The 23,036-nt window shown below is 47.4% G+C and overlaps 1 protein-coding gene across 1 annotated transcript in view; it reads right to left on the bottom strand.

Annotated features, from left to right (window-relative positions):
• Positions 1-22,587, bottom strand: part of atp11c (ATPase phospholipid transporting 11C (ATP11C blood group)) — a gene marked incomplete at its 5' end in the record, with an annotated part of 32,754 nt that extends 10,167 nt beyond the window's left edge. Inside the window, 20 exon segments of the mRNA XM_030367611.1 lie at positions 1-85; positions 385-559; positions 1,933-2,199; positions 2,738-2,919; positions 3,452-3,555; positions 3,767-3,840; positions 3,942-4,013; positions 4,862-5,058; positions 6,106-6,276; positions 6,716-6,913; positions 7,454-7,604; positions 7,696-7,777; positions 7,941-8,005; positions 8,470-8,520; positions 9,395-9,483; positions 9,962-10,090; positions 10,579-10,686; positions 11,940-12,020; positions 20,451-20,540; positions 22,471-22,587. The exon segment at positions 1-85 is cut by the window's left edge and continues 18 nt beyond it. Of these exon segments, the coding sequence (XP_030223471.1) occupies positions 1-85; positions 385-559; positions 1,933-2,199; positions 2,738-2,919; positions 3,452-3,555; positions 3,767-3,840; positions 3,942-4,013; positions 4,862-5,058; positions 6,106-6,276; positions 6,716-6,913; positions 7,454-7,604; positions 7,696-7,777; positions 7,941-8,005; positions 8,470-8,520; positions 9,395-9,483; positions 9,962-10,090; positions 10,579-10,686; positions 11,940-12,020; positions 20,451-20,540; positions 22,471-22,587 (2,488 nt within the window).
• Between the last annotated feature and the right edge of the window lie 449 nt (positions 22,588-23,036).

Raw genomic sequence — 23,036 nt, forward strand, 5'->3', positions numbered from 1 at the left:
CTAGGATCATGCTGACGTCGTTGGCCCCGTCCCCGATGGACAGCGTGATGGGGCTTCCTTTAGAGCACTTCACCATCTTCACGATCTGCGCACACAACAGGTTGCACAAAGTGACATTGGATTTAATTTTCAATTGCAAATATCCTATTTTCTTTTAGAAATATTATGAATTTTTTACATGCTTTGATAATGTACATGTATGTGCAAAATCCTTTGAATTGAATTGAGGAAGAGACTTTTCCATCATCTTCACGGCAGAATGGGAGAAAACCAAAGTATGGGTATCTTTGGGTTTAGCTCGCTAGTGTGCTAAATATGTTAGCAACACGCGCAGGTTAGATTCCAACCTGCCGTCCTATGCTGCCATCAACAGTGACAACTGACCTGTGCCTTCTGCAGAGGAGCCATTCGACAGCAGAGCACCGTGGTGCAGTTCTGACAGATCTGCAGGAAGAGGTTCTTGTAGTGGCTAGAGCTGGACTCTGAGGAGTTGAACACCATGGAGAGCGAGGCGCCGTCTATGATGAAGCCGAAGTCCTGGCTCGGCTTAGACCAACCCCTTCAAAGACACACACACACACACACACACACACAGTAGAGGACAATGGACTTGATCCTAAAATACACAAACGCTTCAAACAGAAACATCAAATGCATTTGTGTTCATTGTGAGAAAAACAAACCAAAAATAGATGTGTACTTCATTCAACCCAGAGGGTAAATTAAGGTTTTACAGCAGCGCAAATAAACATGCACATACAACACAACACAAGAGTGATCATAATAAAAAGTAAAAGAATGCAATTTAAATTATATTAAATGTATTTACAAGTTAACCAACAAGTTAATGAAAATGTAGGTATGACTCTTTAAAATACCCTTTAAAATGGTTAAATGTGCAATTAAATAAATGTTGAAATTATACAATAAGGACAGCATGTACCGTGTGTCTGACTGTAACCACCCCCAAAGAGCCAGCAGGAGGAGTAAATAGCTATTTTAGACCTCCTTAGTGCAATGCGGTTGCAAGGCTGTTGCTGATTTACATCCACTTGAGCTTCTCTCCTCCGTTCAATAAACAAAACATTTGAAGTCCATACCCTCAATTAAGACTAAGAGTTAGGCTGCTATTTTCTATTATTTAGCAGAACCTTTTATCTAAAGGGTACTGCAGTGATATCAGAGGCGGGTCAATCAGGGGTCGGTAGGGGTTGGGCTTTTCGCTCAAGGCTGCAGGTACTGAATACATAAGGGATTAGACCAACTACCTTTCAGATGGGATCAAACGCCCTACACTAGCCTATCCTTCCTCCTCGGGCATTATATCCATCATCCATGTATTGTGACCTTCTATTAGAAAGGAGAACCAAGCCCTAGACTGCGCCATGAGGAAATGCTTTCAGGTTGTTTTTCCATTGTGGCTCGAGTGTAAAAGCCCCTTCGGTTCAGTTTCACAGCGGAGGGCGGCTGTCTCACGACAAGGGTTCGACCCGTGGGGTTTTTGGGGTTTTGGTTCAAGTCACATTTTATTTTTTCACTTTTAAATGTCAATCAGAGGCAACTTCCTGATGATAAATACCTGTCATCTGACCTGCTCCATCTGGTTCTACGTTGCATGCCTTTCCCTCACTAGATGGGCCCGATGATTTCCGGTATTTTGAGGGAACCGGTTTTTGTTTGTGCTCAATACTTGTTGCGGTGCTGCCACCAAGGATTCGGGAGAACGATGCAACTTGTCGTTGATAACATAATAATCATTTAATTTAAAAGCGCCTTTTCTCAGACTAAAGGACACTGCACATATGGGCGTCACGGAGCAAAAAAAAAACAAAACACATTCAACACAGTAAGGGGCGTAAAGTGGGTGGGTTTAACTAATTAATAACTCTGAATTTTCTACAGACGCTATGGACCGATCAGCGAGGGTCGTACCTGCTGCCGCCGGGCTTGGTGGGCGGGACGTCCTGCACGGCCTTCTTGTGGTACTCCAGCAGCAGGTCGTGCAGCCGCTCCTCCCTCTTGCGCACGCCATCCTCCAGCGTGCGCACCGTGAGCTCCAGCAGCTCCGTGCCCCGCTGGAACAGGCGGCAGGCGTAGCACGTGGACTTGGCCGTCTCCATCTTGTCGCCCGTCAGCACCCACACCTTGATGCCCGCGCCCTGCAGCGCCTCCATGGTCTCTGCTGCCTCCTCCTGGAGCCTGGGGGGGGGGGGGGGGGGGGGGAGGAGAGGGGAGACAAAGAGAGAGGGAGAGAGGAAACAATGAGTGGACGGGGGAGATAGAGACGGAGAGAGAGTGGGTGAGGTGACGGGGAGAGCACGAGTGAGAAAGGGTTGGAGTGAGTTAGAGTGAGAGAGAGGTAGTTAGAGTAAGCGAGGGAGTTAGAGTGAGCGATTGAGCGAGAACAAGAGAGAAAGAAAACCACTCGTTATTCAAACTTGAAGTAGAACTGTTCAAAATTGAAGTAGAGCTGTTTAAAACCTTGTTTTACCTTTCCCATGCGTTGGGAACGTAAAACAAAGGTGAGGTCAATAAAACCCTTTGAGTCGAGAGAGAGAGAGGGCAAGAGCAATGAGAGAGCGCTTTCTACGGTGAGTCAACACCATCATAACATCAAACTCATGGAGGGGTTGCTCCCATCCCCGCGCTCTCCTCCTCCACCTCCTCCTCCACCAGCACCACCACCACCACCACCACCACCACCAGCACCACCACCACCACCAGCACCACCACCCACCTGTCCTCCACGGCCGTGGCTCCTATCAGCGTCATCCCCGCCTCCACCTGGTTGTACACGGCGATGAGCTTCTCCTCGCGGTCCTGCAGGGCCAGCCGGGCCGCCTGCAGGTCTGCGTCGGCCCGGGCGTACTCCTCCGGGCTCAGCTTCTTGTAGGCCACACACAGGGTCCGGTAGCCCTCCTGTAGCCCCGGGGCAGGTCAGGGGGAGCAGGGACACACGGGGTTAACACACGGCACCTCCGGAGTGGGCCGGCTGCACAGGTGCAACGCCCAGGCGCTCGTGAATCAAAACGCATACACGTTGAATGATTAATAATTGTGCGTCCGAGGTCACCCGGGAAAAACGTTGTGGCAGTTAATTTCAAAAACACACCTATGTCCCCCCCCGGAATTAAAAAATCATTTCGTGATCGATTAATAAACAATGACCAACAATGATATTTATTTATTTCCAGACGTGAAATGCTGAATCTATAATAAAACATACCAAAACCAAACTAAGGTTTATTTACAGCAACACCGCTCGCTCACTAGGGGAGCCGACAGAAAAAGGGGCTGAAGATAAGAGGCTAAACCCTACCAGTGCTCCACCCCCTTATAAACAGGCCCCGCCCCTTCCCAACGCGGTTAAGCCCTTGCCTTCAGCGCACAACTATACACAATGCATGAACACATAACGTCACCCAGAACTTGGAGTGTGTTGGTCACCCACCGTAGCGTTGCGCTCCACATGCACGCGGATCTTCTCCACCTCCTCCTGCCGGACGCGGGGGAAGATGGACGAGTCCGCCCCTTTACAGAACAGCAGCGCATCACCTGAGGGACGGACGCACACGCACACACACACACACACACACACACACACACACACATTCCCCGCCAGGGTTAAAACTGTGTTGTCTTCACCAAATACAGTGGTACAGCTCAAGACGTCTTTGAGTGTCTAGAAAAGCGCTAAATAAATTCAATGAATTATTATTATTAATACAGTCAATTAATAGTCAACACTACTTCAACTCAGACTGACCTGATTTGGATCTGACTATCACACTCATTCTCCGTCGCACTGGATCAAAATTCAACACGTGAAGCAGGTCATACCTACGGGCAAAAAGATATTCAATAAGTCCAACATTTTAAAAAAAAAGTAAACAATGCATGTTAACAATAACATACACATTGTGGGGTTGATTCTGACTCACGTTTCAATGGCGTTGCTTCTGTTCATGATTTTCATCTTCTTGCTCTCCATTCCAAGAAATGTGAAGCCATACCTGTAGGTGGAGACAAAGCACCAGGAATAAGTGACTCCACCAAACAGGAAACACCATTTACATTGCAACTTGATACACTTGGCAGAGACAAAGTATCCTCCACTGGCTGTTCCACTGCACAGTTCAGCCTAAATCCAAGAAGGTATTATTACACAGGTTTCTGCATGTTTTATGGTACCTGGATTTGAGGTATTCTATTGACGTCTTATAGTCCTATTTTCAGTATGCATTTTGATAAAGGTCACACAGAAACCTGACCTGGAGGCGGTAATGGGCAAGCATGTGTCACGCATTTACTTTTTTGTGTGACTGAGAATATAAACTGCGAAAAATGAGCGAATCAAAGTGGGGGAGTGTTTTTTGTGGGTGTTGAGTGATTTCAACAAGCTCATCAGCACAAACAGGTTTTAGTATTCATCTTTAAATGTGAAGATCAGAGCGAGCACGAATAAACACGCACCTGACCTTCACACAAATCTGTAACACCATTGGGTATACCCACCAAAGTGTGTGTGTGTTATGTGCTTTGTGGTTTGCGTGTCGAGTTAAAACCGTGACTTCATATTTTATGAAAAAATATATATTTGCTGACTTTTCGCCCTGGCTAAACAGCTAAGATAGCAGGATAACCAGACTATAACCTTCCAGATATCCAGATTCAATCCCGACCTGAAGCCCCAGGCTTTTCTCGTCCCTCTCTTTTCCCTCCATCCTCTATCCTCTCCATGAAGGCCAAAAAACCCATAAAAACCAATGTATATAAATTCAATTTGACTGTTCACTGGTTCACCGTTTTAATGCATCAGCCCCCCCCCCCCCTCCACGGCGCACCGCCTCCCAGCCCTCACCTCATGGCCCCCTTGACCAGCGCCACCTCGTCAGGGGAGGAGGCGATGAAGCCCGTCTGCTCGTGGGGCGGGGGACAGCCCTCCATGCCGTCCACGCCCGCCATGCTGTCCGTGTGGTCCTGACCCCGGCCCGTGGGCTCCTTCACCTGCACCGTGTGGCACAGACACAGCGCGCGCAGGAACAGCTCCTCACGCTCCTGGTGGGTCCACAGGAAGACAACAGTTAGCTGGAGATACACGCCCTGGCATTAAACGGCCCTTTGGAATCCGATATCATCTCCAGAAGAAAAGTTTTTTTTCCTTTAAGTAAATAAAATAATACAAAATGTACCAAATTATTAGATGTATGCATGTATCCTTGATACATACATTATAGACTCAAGGATTAGCGAGTATGAAGGGATATAATATTAGCGGGCCAATGAGGTTCATTGAGACTATTTGTAAGTAAGGGAAATACACTTATATACATTGGAATGGACTTGACCCATGAAGAAAAGGGAAAGTGTGAGAAGGAAGGTTCAGACAAAAGGTGATCATGGCCATGCACGGTAGCTAGTGTGAAGATAAACGCGTTGGGGCGTTTATCTCAAGCAAGGTCTTATCAGAGCAATCAATTAATGTTTAACAGCTTGTAAAACCTTATCAGTAATACCAGCAGAGTATTAATGGCCTTCCCGACAGAGAGAGAGCGAGAGAGAGAATAAAGTGGCACAAACCATATATACAGACATATAGATATACAGTACACACACACACAGTCAGTGCATGTATTCGGAGAGCAGAGATTACAGCAAGGGAAGCCTTCCCCAGCAGGGGGTCTGTATAACACCCATGTGTGTTTATTTGTATGTAGTACGTGTGTGTCTTTATGCATGTGTACGTGTGTGTGTGTGTGTACATAAATAGTTTCACACCAGATGGAGGGACCCAACAACACCACACCTTGCCAGCCTACGCACAGCGCTAGGTGTAAGTGTACAAAACAATAGCACGCTTACAAAAAGACACGTTTGCATATTCAACAACATTTCAAGGAAAGGCAATTACGTAACAGAATTACACAAAATAAATTGGTTTAAGAAGAAGGATCACCTTGAATTAAAAGGGATCGTGTTGCAAGGCAAAGCGACGCCGATCTGTCTGTGTGTGTGTGTTAGGGTGAGTGTCAATGTGAGTGTGTGATAGTGTGACTGTGAGTGTGCAAATATTTCCACACCATCTGGAGGGACACCACCTCATACCTTGCCAGCCTTCTCTTGCAGCTTGCTCACGGGTCCGTCGGTAGCGCTGAACCCGTCCAGCTCCGACACCGCGTCTCTGTATTTGTACTGGAAGCCGTCGATGCAGCACTCGATGAACTCCATGTTGTTCTGGGTGAGCGTGCCGGTCTTGTCCGTGAACACGTACTCCACCTGCAGGTGAGAAGGGACAACTACATGTTCACGGCCTGATCCCCAGCAATAAAAGAGGAAATAACAGCAGACTAATAGCACACAGAAAAAACTGTCGCGGAATGAAGAAGGCTCAACAACAAGAGATTGAATTGTGGACGTTTCATCAAAAGAATAATCTTTGCTTAAGGGTAGCGGCCTTCAAAACCGAGTGTTGCCAACTTGCCAATCGATGTTTACGCTGTTTTGATGCAGGGAAAAACACTCACGGACAGGCACCAACCCAATATGTTTAATTAAGAAGGGGCCGGGACTTATTACGGGATATTACCAGAATGAAAAAGAAAAATATATCAGCTTCCTGGATAATAAATCATCTGCCATCAATCAGACGACACAAAGTTGTTTACACCACACGACAAACGGTATGAAACGGTTGACGGACGCCCTCTCTCCTAACCTGGCCCAGCTCCTCGTTGAGGTCTGAGGTGTTGACCAGCGCCCCCTCCTGGATCTCCGGGTCGTAGAAGTCCCGGTCCCAGGTGATGAAGAACGAGCCAAGGAACTTCTGCATCTCCACGGTGACGTACATGGAGACGGGGATGATGAAGTTGAAGAGCACCATGAAGGACAGGAAGTCCGTGAACATCTTCAGGTACTGAGGGTCAAAACAAAAAGGAGTGAGGTAACTTTTACATTCAACCAAGAGTTCCACTTTAATTTTCATACTGTTAAATAACTCTAGTATTGTATTTTTTGAGAACTTTTCTTTAATTAAAGTCGCCCTTTAATCTGTATGTCACAATATAACTTGTATTAACTTTGTACATGTGTGTTAAGGTGCTGCTTCAATCTATATACCGCTGTAGAGAAAGGGATAATATTTGGACGTTTTTTGTCCAAAAGCGCATATGTTCGTAATTGTCCTCTTGCAAAGGTGTTTACTCATTTCTCCATTCGATTTTATCTGTTTACTCTTTCTTAGTTATTCTTCAGCCATTGTAAAAACGATTTCCTGTTATTTACAGCGTTACTACGCATAAAGAATCACCCTGCACCCAGTTAGAATGCTTTCAACCAGATTCCTCAGTGAGCCTGGATTCCCCTCTGACCTTCTCCGAACATCCCTTTCCTGTTACGCCACCACTAGGAGGGGGAGAGAAGAGGGGGAGAGGAGAGGGCCACGACGGTGACTCACCAGGTTTGTCTCCTTCTCTCTCTGGGTCTTCTGGTTGTACCAGGGCTCGTCCTGGCCCGGCTTACTCTGCCACACGTACTTGAGCGTGGTGCACACCAGGGCCTTGCTCACCAGGATGCACAGGTACACCAGCAGAAAGGCATTGATGGACCTAGGTGAAAGCCATAACACAAGTCAACGCCTGAATGGATATAAGCCTTTCCTTTATCATGTCTTCGGCACGGACTCCTGTCTGAACGTACTTTTCTACCGCAGAGCGCTTTTGTGATTTGCCTTGGTAGTTGAGGGCCATTTTTGTCTCCATGCCAGTGTAAACAGCCACTCCTAGAATGGGCAGGGAGAAAGATATTACGGGGGAGTTGGGGATTCAAGGACTTCACTTTTTGAAATATCGGTTCATGCAAAACATAAAAGAAAGAAAGAAACAACAAACCCCCGAAAGCATTACTCATTACTTAAAGTCACTTAGGCGAACCCCATGACTCACCACAGATCCTCTGAGTGTTCTTCAGAGTGGCCCCTTTCAAGAGAAGGTTTTCTGGACCCAGAGACCTGGACAATCACACCATCAAACAAATAATGTCAGCAAATCCATACGCTACAAGATATGGACCCACCCCAATGCCGCCTTTGCTTCAACCGGATTACTGGCAGGCCTATTGGCATGGGACACCACTTGGCATATAGAGACGCCCAGTTGCCCAAGAGTTGAATGCAGTCTTGTGGGGGTGCTTTCTTTTTTTCAGTCTTGACGTTATTGAGGAGGACACAAGGACATTTTTGTTTTGGCCCTCAAGAAGCAGGTAATGATGAATGCCTTCTAAAGAAACTTGGGATGGGGTCGATAATACTGTGCCAGTATTAAAAGGAATGTTTTTATTCAGAGTTATGGACCCATAAAAAAATTATTTGATGGGAAAGCCAATAATTAAAAGAAGTTCCTTGAGCCAACTGAATTCCCCCCGGATCTTCTTTTCTTAAACCAGTCACAGGTCATCACAGGAGAAACGGCTCACCTTATTTCAGGCTCCCGATCAGTTTTGTATATGTGCATACGGCCAACGAACCTGGAACAGAAACAAAGTGTACATATTTATTATAATAATTTAACAATTAGCGGTCAATCACACACAGTGAATTTTACACACGTGACATTAAGAAGCAGATGGGAATTAATAGGAACATTGCAAAAATGTCCATATGCAGACAGACCCCAGAAACACCCTTCAACCAGCTGATACATTAGCTGATATTTCCCTGCCAATTAAGTCCTCTTGCACGTGGCTGGGACTGAGTGTTGGCATCTTCATCGCTGTTTTAAACCAGCGAGAGCTCATCATCGCATCGTCTAAATGAAGGGCCTCTCAGGGCCTCCGTCTGCCCATCACAGAGAATTCACTGGAGGGGAGACACGGGGCAAGGAAGCTACCCTAATTACTGGTGGTTGGCCAGCGGTCTTCTGCCAGTGGGCCTGTTGTTTTTATTGACTCTGAATAGTCAGCATCTGGCACCGGGACTTCCTTATCACGCCTAAAACCCCAGCGAGATGTCTTGCTAAATGGCGCTGTGGTTCCCCTGTCCCACCCATAGGGGGAGCTGCAAGCCTTCGCTCACCGAGAACCTAGGTCACCTTTAAATGAAGAATCGCTTAAGGAGGTGGACAGGTCACCCTGACCTATTGAGCGTCCTCTTAGCGGGCCATTAAACCTCCCAGGCATGCATTATCCCAAACATAAACCTGGAACATTTTTCAGTGGCCTCATAATTTACAAAAAAAACTGTTTATTTTTTGTTATATTTTTACATCATGGTGTTGACACTGTTGTCCATTAGCAAATTGTAAATTGGCTGGTGGATAGGAGCGCTGCGGCCCTAAGGAGCATAGGCATCGCACAACGCCGTCAGTGTGTATCCCCTGAGGTGGGAGCGACGAGTGCCTACTTGTAGAGGTCAGGCTGGGGCTGCTCACACTCGATGGTGGCACTGAGAGAGTCCAGATCCTTCTCCGTGTCTGGCACTGTGTAATGTGTCTGGAGACATGGAGAGAGACAGACACACAGACACAGAGACAGAGACAGAGACAGAGACAGAGAGAGAGAGAGAGAGAGAGGTCATGTGGTCTTCTGCATCGCCAGTTTATCGTTCTTGGAGAACAGTAAAAAACCCAAAACTGTGAGTCACACATTAGTGTGAAAAGACACACACACACACACACACACACACACACACACACACACACACACACACACACACACACACACACACACACACACACACACACACACACACACACACACACACACACACACACACACTGGAGTGCAGCCCAGAGTTCTACGCGCAAAAAGGGAGAGTTGGACGTGTTACTCAAACAAGTTGGTTTTGTTTACTGTCGAGAGCACACACCCACAAGATCCCCAGTAAACAAAAATCCCCCCAGATTCTTCCTCGGTGGTGGTGGATGTTTGCTGTTGGTTTGTGTATGAACCCAGTCCTTTAAAGCGCTACCTTGTGGTTGGACTCTCCATCCAGGCTAGCTGTGGTGACGAAGCAGGTGTCGTCGTCCCTGGTAGACTGCAGCAGAATCAGGTCACAGGGAAAGGTCTCGTCCTCATTCACCTCCACCACGTCTCCCACCTGCACCAACGTCAGCCAGTAAGTCACAGGTACGCTTGTGTATATTAGTCGCTCAGCAGCGTTCGTACGCAATCGTACGCAAAATGGCGCTTTGCAATAACACTTTATCTGGGTCTTTTTGTGATTATGCCTAGGTCGGGTTGACCAGAATGAGTCAACACAAGTGGGTTGACACGCGAGGGCCTTGAAGATGTTTCGGCTATGTCTCCACACTGGTATCACTCTCATCAACATGCAAAGATTATTCAAAAGGACAAAGAGGCGATTTGCAAACATCCCATTGTTTAGACAAATAGCAACTGTCAAAAGAGAACCCAGAGAACTTTCACACTCACAGTTCGAGTGTGAAAGCCGTGTACTTTCGAATCGCTTGAACATCACACAACACATCTCTAACAGGATATATATATATATATATATATATATATATATATATATTTATTGGGACCACTTATTCCAAATCCATGTGTCAAGATGCCGAGGCGTACCTTGATCTTCTCGCTCTCCGTGCCCATTCTGCGGCCATTTTCCAGTACCGTCACCGGGTACTTGTTCACCTCGTTATCCGCCTTGTGCCGCAACCAGTCCTCATAACCCTGAGGGTGAAGACATTGCAACCGCCGTAAGCTTAATCGAATGATGTATATACAGTGTAGTAGTCAATGCACCTCCGTAGGACAGGGTGCCAATCAAACCTGGTGATGTCGTTCCCCCACTCTTTCAAAGCCCATAAAACATAAATACATTGGTCGGACTACGTCTGCAATATTGGTGCAGGGGACAGAAAATGTGCATGGTAATCTAATAAAAACGAATGTTGACAGTTGACACACATACAGTACAATAGCAGGGCTTCAGACCGCACATTCTTTACGTGCGGACACGGCGCTAGTAATTGTGTGGAAAACAATCAGTAGATTGTCCGTGAATCTTAGCCGATTAGTTCTGGCAGCGGGCCATGGTACGGTGTTTAGCAGCTGTGGAGGAGGGTGGGAGGACAATTATGACCCAACTAGGACGACAAAAGGCTGCATTCATATGCCGGTTGGGGGGGGGAGGGGGGGCGATGAGAGGGGCTGTGTAACCCCGGGTTACACTGGTGACACAGGGTGCCACCTCTTGGGGTGACGAGATGAAACCGCCGCACCAGTTGCGACGCGACACGGGGAGAAAACATAAGGGGGCGGGGTTAAAAACAGCTGATAAGTGGGGCGCGGAAGACCGAGTCCGTGGGGTTTAATTCAATCTGAGTTTAAGCTGATCTTGGCGTAGCTACAATAGACCCGAGTAAAGGCACCCCCCTGCTGTCTCACATTAAAGCCCAGCGAGGGGAAGTGTCCCGCTAGCGTTGAAGCCTGTGCATTGTTGGTAGGCGGACTGCACGTCTATTGTGTCTTTTAAAAGGCCCTGCAGGGGGCAAAATAAGAAAACAAATAGGTGGTGCTAAAATAATGCATCAAAAGCCGGGGTCGCGCTGCAGGATAACAAGGGGGAAGAGACACTCCCCTTGATTTAAATTATCTTTGCATGCTAGACTCATTATATGCACATGGTATCCCTGTGGTTTACTCCCCGAAACGGAATTCACAGACGGAAAGTGTTAAGGCCCGGCCCGAGAGACCATGAGTTCGCTGACTACCCTGATAACCTCGGGGCAAGGCAGCCATGGAGGGAGGTTGGGAAGCCTTGGGGGGGGGGGGGGGGTTGAGGTTGAAGCATTGGGTAATGCTAAAAGAGCAAGGGAGCACGTGAGGACAAGAGGCAAGAGTTCAGTGGTGTCTTTGATCCGAAGTCTGTCGACGCTTCTTTTGGATTCCCGTTTACACGAGAAGACCCCTGCAGAGCTTACCTGCTTGATGGCTGTGACGGTGATGACAAAAAATAAAGGCAGGCCACTGGTGACTGGGCTGGTGGGCGTGTCCACTATCACCTATCGAGAGGTAGAAGAAGAAAGAAAAACAACAACATTGCATGTTTTATTATGAACATCCATGAGCAATAGAATACAATCGTGGCCAATGCAGACGAGAGCCGCTTTCTCTTTGGTGCAGTTCTATGCATGCAGCGAATAACTAGGGCATGTGACTGCAACGTGACTGGGAGGAATTTCAGAGCGGGCAAATCATAGTTATGTCTACCACAAGCAGGCCAGTCCCTTAACTACTGGGTGTAGTCTTTGCGTGAGCGTGTCGAGTGTGTGAGTGAGATTCTCTTCCTTCTATGTTGTTTTGCTAGAACTTTATCAAGACGGATCTGCCAATGGTGGATTGGCTGAGTATCGGATCATCTGAAGATGTGATCCGGGAAGGGAAAAGGGTCTGAAAAAGGTGAAACATGAGAAGACTCAAACATGCACCAACAGTGCTCTGTCTGTCTGTCGGTCTGTCTCTCTGTGAACGTTGTACGATTTCCTGTGTTACCGATACGTTCAGGCAAATGAGTGCTAAATCCAGACTAATAATACAACATATGTCAAGGCCTGGGAACACACATCAGGTGACCGTTCACGTTGACTGGGTATGCATATTGATGTCTACTCTGCGGTTGATGTAATGTCATTTCCACACAGGACCCGACAGATCGTATACATTCAATGGACCAGTCTGTGTGGTACTGCGGAGATGTATTGTGGTGAGAAAACAAGTGGCAATGTTTTCCTTTTTGCACACAAGTGAAATATCCCGAAGCCTAAACTACAACCTACTTTAATTTTAAATGATGTTAAAAAAAATAAACGCAACATACAAACATCAAAATATACCCAACAAACTAGGCAATGTGGAAACCGAAGCTATAAACACATAATTAACAATACAAGGATTCTCGGTAGTGTGCCTCTATTCTGTGCAACGTTAATGAGCAAAGCCCTCAGCAGTCATTTAGATCAGGCTACTTATTAGGTTATTTTGACTTTAAAGTTTCATTGCAAAATAAAAAGAAATACGTTGACTACTTGATTATTATTCTTTTGAAACTGCTTCAGCAATGAAACTATTAAATGTGACTCTGTTCGTCTTGTGCATCAATGTGATTCTTTCAATCTGTAATAAATGATAGCGCTTTCACTCCTATTGTTCATTAAAACATTAGTGTACATCGTTTTAAATATTGAAGGTACACGGCATAGCTAGAGTAGCCTATGCAACGAGTACAAATATTACAAATACAAGATGTCAGAAATTAACTCAATGTAATAACAGGGCTGGGTATTGCCAGGTACCTCACAATTAAAACTCAATTTGATTCTTTAGGTCTTCATTCGAGTCGATATCGATTCGATTAGATATTGATCCAATTGTTTCGATATCGATTCAATAATACGTGCAGATGACAAAAATACCGAAATATTATTTAGAATTAACCTTTTCATAATGAATTAAGCATTTCATTGTGCTTTAACTAGCAAAAGGGGAATACAACATTGTATAGTATTGTTCCTAAGCTAAACTTGCAGCATAAAAGTAATAATCATAACATGGAAAAATGTAAAAGGGCATGTACATTCAGGCATACTCGCTTCTAGATTACAATGACAGAGTATGCTTCTTTTCTTCTTTTGGAAATAATCGATTTCAAAAAAATTCTGAATTGAAATTGAATCGAGAACAAATAAATTGCAGTGCATTGATGAATCTATATTTTTACCCAGCCCTAATAATCTGTCTGGCTGATTAAATCTAATTTAACGCCCTGTTTAGTTTAAGGAAGGAAAACCTTGGGTTGTACGAACGTTTAATCGGCTGTAACATTTGATTATAGATTTTTTTACATAGGCAGACTATTATCAGTTGGCATTAGACGAAACTCAAAGTCCCATGTTCCGCCAGTAGCACAGTTAACTTCATAGAACCCTCCTACTCTCACAGAGCTGCTGACAGTCTCACGAAATATCTTCAAGGATCTTTGGTTTTTATACAATTACCCATAAGGACCCATCACAAATGAATATCTTCTTTAATATTGGGGAGGCAAACACAAATCATCATCAAAGATTTTTCAAATTAGGTATAACTGACTCCTTGACTTTGATGTACGTGGAACGATCAAGCTTTCAGTCATGCATAGTCACTCTCAAAAGGCTAGGAAAAACTCTGATGGGGCTGTGGTGAATCAGGGAACACATTTTGACTGATAAGACCGAATCAGGGAGAGAACGAGGGTGTCAGCGTCACCACTCCAAGAGTTTTCCCAACAAAACGGCAACCTATTCAAAAGTTACGCTTCCGTTTTAGAACCCCTAAAACCCCCAAATATGTTTAAGGGGTTCAAAATGCCTGACTAGTGTGGACGTTTAGGGTAAATATGGCAAAAAAATAAGTGCATAAACTATGCATTTTAAAAATAAATCATACAAGTGCGGACGTGGCATAAAGCGTAGCCTATTGCCTACATCAGCGAGCTGTGTTGATGCTAAACATAACTTGTATTGTGTCGCATCTTTTGATTACCCTGCACGTAAGCTACCACTTTATTCCATCCTCATTTGTTAGTGAATAATTTATTTATAGAGGACATTTTGAAATACCAGCATGAGATCTGACTCTTAAAACTTGGATATTCAGAAAGAGGAACAATGTGTGTTGCTCAATGGCCTTGGTCATTGTTTGTGCTGCTGCGGACTTTCTACCGGCGTATAGATGCAACTCTTTATATCCTTCCTTTCAAGAGCTGTGTCTTGGCCGTGAGTGTGCTATGTGGTAAAGATCGTAATCCCACTTCGATTCAGTGTTTGGCTTATTATCTAACCGGTTTGAAAAATGCCCAACCCTTATTTGTGCAACATTGATGACGAAAGAAGTGTGGGAACAATGTACCCCCAAACATGAAAAAACACGTACCAACAGAGTGTGAGTGTGTGTGTGATAAATTGAGAGCCAACTGTACCACCATTAGTTATGATACCTTCTGGCAAATGAAGGCTAAATCCACACGAACATTACACCATATTTCACACATCACGTGATCATTCAGGTACCCTCGCAATGTGCCTCCTGATGTAAACAGGAAAGAGAAGGTCTAGGCTGTGGTTGCTGACTTAATGGCAGAAAAAAGTACCGATAAAGAAGTGCAATGGCAAAATAAGACCTGATATTTATTTGCTTGGACCGAAGACTACATAGTCGTAGTTGGTGATGTTGTTTGTTTTCTTCCGGATAAGGGTATTGTAATAGGGCAGGGTCTTTGGCTGGCAAGCACAGAAGAAGAACGTACTAATGATCTTGTGTTATTTCGAGATGCGTTTGCTGACTGTTGTGTGAAAACAAAATGTATCTGGGAAAGATACATTTTCTGAACTTCGAAGACCCCTAAAGAGGTTAGGGGTTCCAAAATGCCTGACTCGTGTGGACTTTGGGGGTAAAAATAGCATAAGTTATGCATTTCAAAAATATAACGTATTAGTGTGGACGTGGCATAAAGCATAGCCTATTGCATACATCAGCGAGTTGTGTTGATGCTAAACATAACTTGTATTGCATCGCATCTTTTGATAACCCTGCGAGAAGGCTTTACACTGCCCTTGCGTGTGCCCTTGTGCTTTTGTGTATGTGCATGCGTACAGGTAAAGGGGGATATGCATGTTGCAGCATGTCTTTAATAATGTCCCAACATTGCCACACACTAACACACTGACGAACACACACGCACACGCACACACACACACACACACACACCTAGTTGTCTTTCTGTCCACGAGTGCTGCTAACTGTCAGATAGACATCAACACCACCAGGAGCAGGGGACGTTTAGATACTGCCTGGTGTTTTCCCTCACCTGTGCTCTGACTGAGAATGAGAAAGTCGCTACGCTCCCGCTGTACTCAAACGGCACAAATCAGCACACACAGCATATCCATAGACACACACCACACCACTCAATTACACACACACACACACACACGTCTATAGAAGCACACGCAAGCACACACACATACGTCTTGAAGAAACTCAATCACAGAGACCCACGCTCACTTCTACAGAAACACACTCAGACACAATCGCTTCTACAGAAACAATGCCTGCGCACAAACGCACACAACTCAATTACAAAAACTCAGGCCTATAGGAGTACACGCACGCAGACACGCACACGCACACGGAGAAGGAAACGGTGCAATCTAGTAGCCTATCCGAGCTTTTGCTGTGATTACAATTAACTGGGGGATAAATCAATTAGAAGGCAGTGCTGGACCAGTGCACAGCGAACCATTAGGAGGAATGCAGAAACAGGGAGTAGAAGAGGAGGAGGAGCAGCAAGGAGGAGGAGCGAGGAAAGCCTGCATTGTATCTGTAGTAGTAGTAGCAGCCAACCAATCCTGTCAGGGCAGGAGCAGAAATAATAGCTTCGCTGCAGCAGTGTGTGGGACTGTGTGGGACTGTGTGGGACGTGGGGCTCCGACGCACCAGAACGGTACACTAGGAGAACCAGCCCGGCAATCTAAGAGCCTCCACCACCCACTTGTTAAAGCCCCATTACACCGGGAACGCAGCCCGCGGGACGCGTCAGCTGGGGAATATTTAACCGCTACTTGATGGTGATAGCCTATATATTGTCGACTAATAAAAATATACTTCTACCGTAGCTGGGGGGTCTATAGGAGGGCGCCCTGCAAGGGGAGCAGGTGGATGAAGCTTTAGACACACACACACACACACACACACACACACACACACACACACACACACAAACAAGCATACACACTCACAAAAACAGACACACACAACATACACACACTCTGCTGTACAGCTTGCTGGTCGAGAAATTGGGCGAGTGTAAACGAGCGACTGTATTGAGGACAGCTTGTCCCCGGGATACACTGCCCACCCTGCCAAGCTCTGCAGGGGGGGGGGGGGGGGGGGGGGCTGCACTGCAGAGAGCCTACTCTAGAAGGAGTGATGCTTTGAGAGTGATTGATGCCCATGCCATTTATGTTGAAATGAATAAAAATGAAGTTAAGGGGGCGGAGAGGTGGAAGTGACTTGAAGCTGCATCTGCAGATGAACGCCGGAGCCCCCCAGGGTGGGTGATGTTGGTGCCAATCTCCCCCACATTACGGCGTTTTCGGAGCGGTTGCCGCAAAGTCATATTCTTTCCGATACTTTACTTTGGTGACACAGTATTTCGCAAAGCCCAGCTGTAGTGAATGGTGGGTTTTAGTTTCTTGTTTTTCGGCCGAAGGGCGATTGGTGCGTCATTGTTGTAAAATACTGCAGTAAAATGTACGTCCCGCACTATACCTTCACGTTGCCCCACTTGTTTGGATTTGGAATCCTGTATTTTGGTCCTGCACCTACTTCCTCTCACATCATCCACACATTCAATCAAACGCCCCCCCACCCCCCGCTACCCACAATACACCCCCAACATCCCGCCTATACACCCACACATCTTCACCTCCTCTGCACCAAAACAGGAAAACGTCTGAAATGGCAGCCGGGAGTCAGCTGTGTGTTACTGATGTGCGGGTAGGATGATCGGGCACAGGCACGTGTACGGGAGGAACCGAGAGGTGTGCTACGACAGAGTGGAGCCCTACATCGGAGCAGGGAAGCATGTCAGAGAGAGAGAGCGACAGACAGCTGTTCCCTCAGGTCCCATCGCAGAACTGGGTGCTCTAGCATCCTCGCTTCCGTCCTGTAAGGTAGGGTGCTCTCCCTCCCTCCCTCTCTCCCATCAAACCACCTCCTTTTCTTTGGACTAATCTTTCCTAGACTCACCCCTGAGCTCCGCTCCCATTCAATCGGGGCCCAGCATAGGCATACAGGGCTATTAATAGGAGAGTGGTGCTTTTTATACACCAGCCCTGTGTCTATTTGTGGCGCGGTGAAGTACAGAGGGCTTCCTGGCTGCTGACGTCAGCGGTGCAGCGCTGCAGAGGGATGGAGAGAGATGGAGCCAGAGCAGGAGGGAGTGAGGGAGGAAGTTAGAGGGAGGGGGACAAACGTAGAGAGGGAAAAACAGGGGGGCACGGAGTAAGAGAATTTTTGGAGACAGAGCGAGAGTGAGAGAGAGAATGAAAAAACAGAGGTGTAGAGGAGAGAGGAGAGAGAGTGAAAGCGGTTGAGGGGGTTAAGGGAGCGTGCAAAGGTTCGCTGGAAGGCAGAAACGTCACAGAGAAGCCACACGGGGAAGAGAATGGATCTATTTCTGTCTGTGTGATGTGAAAGCAGACTGTAGCGCTCTATTGCGCGTGTCCCCCTCTCTCTCTCTCTCTCTCTCTCTCTTCCTTCCTTCCACCCCCCACCCCCCACCCCTCTCTCCCACCCTCTGTGATATGATGGTGAAGGGGTAGCTTGAGGGTGGGGGCAGTGGTTAGGATAAGAAGACCCCTCTGGGGACACTGGATTAGTGGAGAAATGCCAACCTCGTGGCAGCCAGGGTAAACACTGTCACACACACACACACACACACACACACACACACACACACACACACACACACACACACACACACACACACACACACACACACACACACACACACACACACACACACACTACATCTGCATGCATACAGCGTGGCACAGGTATTGCGTAAGGAAGGTAGTGTTTGAAGAAGGCAGCATTCGTGGGTGTTGTGTTGGATTAACCGCATATTATAAACCTCTTGGTGTGAACCCAGGGAAACACACGCCATCACTTCTGAGTCATGTGGGGATAAAGGAATTGAATGTGATGAGTGCCAATGTATTCCACTGAATTTGCCCCAACCCCCTTCTACTGGAAAATGGGATCCATCAAGTTACCGAAAACCACGTGGCAAACATTACACACGCACACACACACACACACACACTGATGTTCCCTGGTATGTGTTCCACTGAAATTAACCCCCTATTCCCCCCAAACAGTTACCCAAGACCATGTGGAAAAACTGATGTGGAACAGACAGACACAGACACAATAGCCAACATTAAATTCCATGAATAGCTTTGGTCAAATACAAATACAGCAGATAAAAGACTAAGATCCCCACTAATCAAGCCCCTAATGACTTGAACGTCTCGTGACACTACACCACTGCTTAATTTAGCACACGGCTAAGCCACGGTCTCTCTGCAGGGACCCATTTGGGTCTGAATGCAAACGGTGGCACGGATACCGCACCTGAGGGGTGCACCCGTTTATACTGGACACTAGACTGTTTAGGTAAGAAGGAGAGAGAAAGAGCGAGGGGGAGAGAGAGAGAAAGAGCTAGGGGAAAGAGAGAGAGAGCACACTAACGAGAGTGGGAGAAAGAGAGCGAGGTGACTAGAAAGCGCTAGAGTGAGAGGGCTGGGGCAGGTGAGGGAGAGAGAGAGAGAGAGAGCGCCAGAGGGAGGGACACTGAGAAAGCCACAGAGAGAGTGAACTGCAGCGGGAGGGCGATCACGAAGAGAATGGGAAAGCGAGGATGGATGCGGGCACAGGAACCTGTTTCTGCAGTCTCCCTCTCCATCAGTGCCAGCCACATTCCCGGGGGAGGATGGGGAGAGGAGGGGAAGGAGGGCGAGGAGAGAGCAGTGGAGAGAGGAGGAAAGACGGGAGAAGGAGAGGAGAGGGATAGTGGGGGAACAGCAGAGAGGAGAGTGCACCTGTGTGCATTCCACTGATCCTTCCATCAAATGCCTGTTGGCGGGCTCCGCCGATACCTGCCACCCCTCTTTCAACGTTGCCCATCTATTATTCACACGCTCATAAAGGAGGAGACACGCAAACGCTTCTTTTTTTGTTTCAAGAACACGCTGGAGACAAGGGGAACAGAGGAGCTATACGACAAGGGGATATTTAAAGAATAGAGAATGGAGAGCTATGCAGCGCGTGGTGACCTTTCTATTGGTGATTAATGAAGGGGGCAGGATACTGTATGGGCTGGGCTGCTCCAGAGGGACGCTCCTTGGATAAAAACCCTTTGTTGAACGACTACATGAGGATGAACAAAAAACGACGACGAGGGATGTTAAACAGACAAAATAATTCAAAGCTACGTGGAAATAGTAATAGTGGTAAAAGTCGTTTTTCTTCACAGGCCTCAATGCAAGCAGGATGCAGGCTCCAACACAAATGAACTGGGGAATGAAACACACCTATCCACTGAGCCGCCGTGCCCCTGTCCGGCCACAGCCTCCGCCACTAGGCGCCTACCACATGCAAATGCCCCATTTGCACTTACATCAATTCATGCTCACATAAACTCACCTGTGGAGCAGGTGAGTTTGATGCCCGGGCACACATACAGACAAACAACACACACACACACACACACACACACACACACACACACACACACACACACACACACACACACACACACACACACACACACACACACACACACACACACACACACACACACACACACACACACACACACACACACTTACCTGCACCAGGAAGATGATAAGGAAGTAGAAATTTGCAATCCGTCTGAACTGTTCAAACAGGTTCTTTGGCAGGAAGTTCCACACTGTGTACTGCGGCGGGAGAGAGAGAGAGTTAGGAGAGTTAAAGAGGGCAAGATTAATGCAGCAGGAGTACGTCTCCACCAGACAGCGTGTGTGCGTGTGCGCGCGTGTGTGTGTGTGTGCGTGTGCAAAGTACATGCACACGCCTCATCGCAGTGCTCATTTCAGATCGGTGTCTCCCCGACCTCGTTTCAAGGTAGTAAAGGTTAGAGGAGAGGAATTTCAAGGGGAGAGGGATTAGTGGCGTTCAATATGCACCACGACTTTGCACGTGGCTAGTCCTCTCTAGAGGGGAAGCTGTGTGAAGGAGGGGAGGGGGGGGGGGGACAACTTCAAAGCTGGCTGCCTATTGGCTCAGAAATCCAGCCCAACCGTAGGGTAACGGCAGGTAGCCCATTGATTCGGATTAGCGACTTATCTGACTCATTTAACGAGCCCCCGATGGAGTGAAGATTACATGATCATGTTGGAAACTAAAACGTTTAAAGAGTATTTAAAAGTACCCCCGCCCCCCCAAATTTGATGACTTTCTCACATTCTTAATAAAAAGTGAGAAATGGTGATACTCTGAAGTGCTAAATAAAGTGACATAACAAACTTCTGATACACGCATGCATCACAAGCAGTGGAACACTGCAGTGTAGGCAACACCCAATAGACAAACAAAAGGTTTGCTAATGTTCACGATGTGGCCTTGACCAATGCACCAGCAGGAGACCTGGAGCTGGTCCCTGGGCACTGTACTGCAGCTGCCCACTGTGCTGCAGCTAGTGCTGGGTCAAATGCTGCTAGTGATGGGTCAAATGCTGCTAGTGATGGGTCAAATGCTGCTAGTGATGGGTCAAATGCTGCTAGTGATGGGTCAAATGCTGCTAGTGATGGGTCAAATGCTGCTAGTGATGGGTCAAATGCTGCTAGTGATGGGTCAAATGCTGCTAGTGCTGCAGCTAGTGATGGGTCAAATGCTGCTAGTGATGGGTGAAATGCTGCTAGTGCTGCAGCTAGTGATGGGTCAAATGCTGCTAGTGATGGGTCAAATGCTAGTGGTGCTGCAGCGAGCGATGGTAAATGCAGTGATCTAATTTTGTTGTGCATGACATATGCAATGCATGCGCACAACGACAAATAAAGATTATTCTTGCAGGAGTTATCCAAAAAAGGGAGGGTGGAGCAGGGAGTGGCGCACACTGGTGCACTCGTATGACGGTGGCGCAGCGAGGCAACGGAGTGAGAGTGGTGGTTGGCGGCAGCCGGGGCAGCAGGATGATGGAAGGTGCGAGAGCATGCGGGAGCATAAACCCTGCAGCCGGGGTAATTAAAGGCTGTTTACACTGACACACTGCAGGGAGCCAATAGATCGGGCCTGTCCTCTCTGGGCTCCCCCTGCACCACTATAAATCCCCCCCCCCGCTGCCTCCCGTCTGCCTGGCGTTCGAAGGGGGAAGCGGCGCCCCGCATCACCTTCACCTTCCGGATCTGACACAGGGCTCCTCCTCCCAGCCACTGCTCCCCTCCCTCCCTCCCTCCCTCCCTCCCTCCCTCCCGCCCTCTCTCATGACGAGGCTTTGCAGGGGGGGGGGGGGGGGGGGGGGGGGGGGAGAGAGAGGGAGAATAACGAGCGCAAGTGGGTGAAATATGGAATGGCCTGCGCATTCATGGTTCTTGTTTTAATGCCATGTGCAGAGTGCTGACGCACAAAACAAATAATGGCCATTGGTGTGAGGGGGGAGGGGGGGGGGGGGGGGGGGGGGGGGGGGGGGGGGAAACAGGTGGAACACACTGAGCAGATTGTGTGACCGCCTGCAGAAAACCACAGAGGAGTTCAAATAAAGGATTTGACGAGAGTGTTGGAATGGGACGGGGGGGAGGAGGAGAGATGAAGAGGAGTTCTAACGGAGAGAGAGGGGGTAAGTGAGTGAGTGAGTGTGTGTTCTCTTACCTTGGAGGACACAATCCTATTGTCGCAGAACTTGGGCGGGATGAAGGCCTCAGTGGTCGACGGCCGATGGCCAACATAGATGGTCCTGCTGTCTACTCTGCTCTCGTCACCTCCAAGCTGGGAGAACAAGAAGGGGGAGAGAGGGGGAGAGAGAAAGACGGGGAGATTAACACGGGGAAAGGACCAGAGAGGGAAAGTAGCGGATATGATTATTATTAGCCTAAATCGTTTTTCGCCACTTTTCCTACAAACCACAGAGGAGGTTAGAGATGGGCTCATAATAGACTGGAGGAATATCATGATCCTGCAGAAAATAATGAAGAAACAGGGAAAATGTGCCTCACAAGCATAACAGAAACCTCAAGCATAACTTAAAGCTAAGTGAATATTTGACCCAACATCTGAGGCACGCAGGGCTCTGCTGGATAAACCCCAGGAAAGAATAGAGCCGTTGTTATGGCCGGGCTCGCTGAATCTGATGATCGGGAAATCTGTTGCGCAGGCTCTACAAAAAAGAAATCCACTTAATGAGGCCTGAAGTCTGTCAATGGAGGAGGGGACACAGC

Source organism: Gadus morhua, chromosome 10 (genome assembly GCF_902167405.1).
Source record: "Gadus morhua chromosome 10, gadMor3.0, whole genome shotgun sequence".
NCBI lineage: Eukaryota > Metazoa > Chordata > Actinopteri > Gadiformes > Gadidae > Gadus > Gadus morhua.